Here is a 4,705-nt window from a genome sequence, read left to right on the forward strand (position 1 = left end):
ACTACTTCCTCCTTTCCGATTTATATGGCTCAAATATGAAATCTCATCAACAAGGCATTTTTTTGAGTAGAGGAATGTATCTCGTATTTTATAAAACTCCCCCAATTAAAGTCATGCATTAATTTGGATTAATTACAGTGCATGCATGCTTGGCCACTAGATGAGTAAGAACATTACATGCATTGGTGTATTTCTTTTTAATTCTTGCATGCAAAGATTTAATGCACCTCGAAAACTAGAGATGCAGATGAGTCCTTTAAATTGGAAAAATAAAAATGTTGAGGTAAGTCCTATAAACCGGAAAGGAGGGAGTATCATATCATCATCCATGGCTCACACCAGACTCATCTTCTCTTTCTCATCAAACATAAAAATCACAACCATGTCTCCCTTTCACTCCAACCAACACACATATACATAGGGCAAAGCAGCCCAGGAGACTAAACAAGCACTAACAAACAAAAGCAGGGATCTGCCCCTCACTAACCAGATCAAACAAACCATTTACAGACACCACCTCTTCCTCTCTCCATGAACCCTGGCTGTGTCTCAAAAATTCAGCCACTACAAACCCCATGTCCCTCTACTCATGCTCATCTTCTTTACTGTGGTAACGCCACTAAATGTGTACGTAGTACATCAAAACTTATGTGGTACACTAGCACTCCTTGATGAATATCCTGCCCATGAAATCCCGGAACCTCTGCGAGTACAGCCTCGGGTCAACCGCGGAGATCGAGCTGGGGTCCGTCTGCAGCGACTTGTACGCGTGCTCCAGCCTCTTGCTGATGTCATAGTCCCGGAGGATGTCGATTATCCCAAAGTAGAGGATGACGTCGTAGGCTTCCCCCCAGCTCTTGCTCCGGCCCGATGAGAATCCCCCGCCGCCAGAGAGGAACGGGTTGATGTCGCTCATGGATGTGCGCTCCGCTCGAGCTGGCAGGTGCGCGCCCAGTCTGGCCAATGGTTTCCTGAAGTTCCTAAGAGAAGACCGATTAAAAATGAACCTGAAGTTGGAGTTGCCGACTACTACCTCCGTCCTCGTTTATTGGTCCCTATTATATTTTGTGCCAAATTTTGACCAAAAAATTGACTAACAAAATGTTAATGCATGTCAACAAAAATTATATCGTTGGATTCGTATTTGGATATAGTTTTCAATAATATATTTTTGTTGACATGCGTGAACATTTTGTTAGTTAAATTTATAGTCAAAATTTAGCACGGAATACAATGGGGACCATTAAACCAGGACGGAGGTAGTACTAGTTATTTTCCAAGAACAGTTAAAAATGAACTTGGAGTTGCCAAGTGTCCAGTTGGTATTAGTCACATATAAGAGAAAACGATGACACGATAGAATAATTAAGGGGTATTGCTATCTCGGTATTACAGGTGGGGGCGAGCAATCCAAATGATGCCAGAACATGCACTATGTGAAAACTAGGGACGACAGCAATCAAGTTTGAACTATGTATGGTGACAGCTCATGTTTTATAAAAAAAGAGACGGACAATGCGACCCCAGGTGTAACATCTTAGGGAGGCAAGAACTAAGTGTAGCACTTGTCACTAAAATAAGGCATGTGTTCCCTTAGAACTAATGTATGTATTTGCAAAAGGCGACATATTTAGTAACTGAAGCTCTCATAGTGGAGGGACAAACAACTGAAGCTCTGGGATCCAAAGAATTACTAAACATGTCGCTTTGGTAGTACAAAGTGCTAGTAGAAGTACTAGTAGCATGGAAGTAGTTGCCCATTCAGTAGAGTTCTGAGATAGTGACACATTTGGTACCTTTTTTCTGACAGAGAAAACATTCAAAGTGGCTAAGCCAAGATTTCAGGAAAAGATTTTCTTCACTCTTTATGCTTAACAAGAGCGGCTCATACTGCAAGCAACATATTGGATCTTGCACAGATAGCAAGTCCAGAAAAAAATGTATCATGTCGTTTAGCAAATATTTAAAGGGGTGAGATCAAATTTCATTTTCATGCCACTGATACATGATGTTTACAGGTATCTTAACATAGACAAAAGAGGTTCCAAAGTTTAATCAGTCTCTATTTGATTATCAGTTTATCAGTACTATTTATGACTAGATTTCATTTAATTCTGCAAGGGTCAAGAAGCTACAGAGATGCATATGTGTGCAAGCACTATTATGACGTACCAGTGATCGGACATCTTGTCCAAATCTTTAGCTGAGAGGCACGGCTCAGGCATGCTGACGCTGACTCGGCATGCCGACAGCGTGTTGGCTGAAAGCTCTGGGTAATATGATTGCTCACGTTAGCGAAAAAGAACCCATAATGTTGCCAAAATTCCGTGCTTATTTAGAATTTAGCAGAATCATGTCTTCCTTCAAGTAACACCCAACTTGCTTACCAGGAGAAGAAGTAAAAGTAGATAATGCCATATTTGATGCAGGGGTAATATCATCACAAAAGTGAACTCCAACCAATAGACTGTAATCCATGATGCCCTCCGATTCCAAGAACGCGCAATCTCGCCTAAGTTGCCTAAAGAAAACAATGACATCATGCAAGGCTCAGTGCTGCAGTTTCATCCGAAAAACAACTATACCATGACAATATAGTTGCACTAGCATCACCGGGGAGGGCAGAAAAGCTTACTCGTGAAGATCTTTATACAGAGAGCGCTGCATCCGGAACGCAAAGTTGAGGTCCAGGTCCTTGAGCGTGGTTGCATCGCTGGTCTCTTCTTCAAACCTGTCGGATTTCCGACCGTAGGAGGAGCCTTTCAGATCGTAACGGCGATGGATCCGGTGCTCCGAGCAGAACAGATTGCCCATGACGATGAACCGCACCTGCGAAATAACATGTGTCCTAGTGTCATGAACCAAGAAACGGTCAACAACACTAGGAAGGAGCCAAGGCAGTTGTTGTTGGCTTGTGGGAAGGATTGCACACCTTCTGCCCACCATATGGCTTCACAGAGTGAACGCCATAGAACCTTGTGATGAGGGAGTTGTTGTACCGTTTAACGTGTTTGTGGTAGCTCGGCAACATCCGAATTAACAACTACACAACATGCAGAACACCGCAGAAGATGAGTTGTAGGCCAAAAATAAGCAGTGTACAGCAATGTAAAACTAAGAAACAGCATATTATTGGTGTTACCTTGACTTCGGATTTCTTGACAGTCTTGATCATGAAGCGCTCGTCCTGCGTGAGGTAGAAGAAGCTCCCGCTCTTCCCCGGCGACGACAGCTCCCGCAGGGCGGCGTCCCCGCAGATGGCAAGCATGTAATCCGCCGGGTCGACGGCGAACAGCTTCCTCATGTGCCTGTCAAGCAAACCAACATAAAAAGAAAGCAGTCAGTTTACAGAGCAGGTTGAAGTAACAAGTGACTGAACTGAAGATTATCTATCAGTTGGCATTGGACAGGCACCGGAGACCTGAAGACCATGGGGCAGTAGTCCTTCCACCGGAACTCGGAGGAGGAATGCGGCGTCGTCGTCTTGGAGCCCGCCGGCGGGAACCGCGTCCAGAACTTCTCCCGGGGATCAAAGTCCGCCCGGCTGAGCTCCCGCATCGGCTTCGCCGCCGACTTCCCCACCGCGTGCCTGCACACAAGAATGGTCACAGCCCATTGCCAACAAAACTGTAGCCACCATTGGCAGTATATCTTATGAGGTCTGCAATGGAGAATCAGGGACCGACAAAAGGAAAGAAAGAAAGTATGGACATGCCTGATGCCGAGCTGCAGGTTGAGCATGAGGTGGTAGTTCCTGTGCCCCTTGGAGATGGTCTTCCCGGGGCGCCTCCACCGTTGCGGCGGCGGCGGCGGCGCCGGATTGGTGCGCGGGGTGGCAGCCTCGTCCGGCCACGCCACGGAGACGGAGGCCTCGAGGACGTGGCCGTCGCCGGCGGAGTCCCAGATGCAGATCCGCGGCAAGGCGGGGGCTTTGGCCTCCGGCGAGCGGCTGACGTTGCCCCCGGCATTGCCGCCGACGGCGTGGTGGTCGGTGGCCTTGCCGCGGCGGCAGGGGCAGGCGCAGCCGTGCGGCGCGCTGGGCAAGGAGTGGGCATCTCCGACTCCGTCGTGGCCTTGGTGGACACCTTCATGGGCAGAAGCGACGGTCGCGGGCGCCACCCGCCTCATTGCTCCAGCCTGAACTAGTTAATTGATTAGCGAGAGATGAGAAGGAAGAAGCAGAGGAAGATTGGTTCAGTGTGGGTGGGTTTAGCGAGGAGGGAGGGGTTAAGGTCACCATGACCACGAGGTGGCGGCCATTAACATCACCATTGGCATTAGCATTAGCAAAGCCAAAGGCAAAAGGCAAAAGCAAAGCAACAGAGAGGGAAGAGATCGAGGAGGACGGCGGAGAGAGTAGTAAAAAAGAAAAGGAGGAGAGATCGCGGTGAGTCAGGCTTTGGTGTGGACGACGACCATGGACGAGATTAGCGGAGCAAGCTATTAAGAGGGGGATTACCCGCAAAAAAAAAATATTAAGAGTGGGATTGGATTGGATTGGAATCATCGTCATTTGATTTGATTCATTCATTGGTTGATTTGAAGATAATAACTAAGGTAGGATCCGTCTTTTTTTTCATGGTAATACATGTCTCATTCATATCATAAAAAAATAAAATACAAGTCATGTAAGGACCAACAGGACAAAACTAAAAAGATAACAGAACATCTCTGAGCTTGACACCAACGCCCATCACCTGTCTCC

The 4,705-nt window shown here is 46.9% G+C and overlaps 1 protein-coding gene across 2 annotated transcripts; it reads right to left on the reverse strand.

Annotated features, from left to right (window-relative positions):
- Window positions 1-325: 325 nt before the first annotated feature.
- On the reverse strand, window positions 326-4,396 carry LOC123072067 (phosphatidylinositol 4-phosphate 5-kinase 2). Of its 2 annotated transcripts, none has more exons than XM_044495625.1 (8): window positions 3,716-4,396; window positions 3,422-3,589; window positions 3,143-3,308; window positions 2,933-3,043; window positions 2,636-2,829; window positions 2,388-2,521; window positions 2,173-2,269; window positions 326-971 (listed from the first exon to the last, which is right to left on the reverse strand). In XM_044495625.1, the coding sequence occupies exons 1-8, from the start codon at window positions 4,126-4,128 to the stop codon at window positions 659-661; spliced, it is 1,596 nt and encodes a 531-aa protein (XP_044351560.1). In that variant the 5' UTR covers window positions 4,129-4,396; the 3' UTR covers window positions 326-658. The 2 variants fall into 2 exon arrangements, with proteins under 2 accessions (XP_044351560.1, XP_044351559.1); XM_044495624.1 differs by having other exon boundaries at window positions 326-980.
- Window positions 4,397-4,705: the final 309 nt, after the last annotated feature.

This window comes from Triticum aestivum, chromosome 3B, assembly GCF_018294505.1.
Source record: "Triticum aestivum cultivar Chinese Spring chromosome 3B, IWGSC CS RefSeq v2.1, whole genome shotgun sequence".
Lineage (NCBI taxonomy): Eukaryota > Viridiplantae > Streptophyta > Magnoliopsida > Poales > Poaceae > Triticum > Triticum aestivum.

Bases quoted from the DNA above. Each gene is read 5' to 3' on its own strand.
- LOC123072067 (XM_044495624.1), bottom strand. From the start codon at position 4,128: ATGAGGCGGGTGGCGCCCGCGACCGTCGCTTCTGCCCATGAAGGTGTC. The intron at 2,830-2,932 runs GTGTGCAATCCT...GTTATTTCGCAG, and splicing joins AGCCATATGGTGGGCAGAAG to GTGCGGTTCATCGTCATGGG. The intron at 981-2,172 runs GTACGTCATAAT...GTCTTCTCTTAG, and splicing joins GACAAGATGTCCGATCACTG to GAACTTCAGGAAACCATTGG.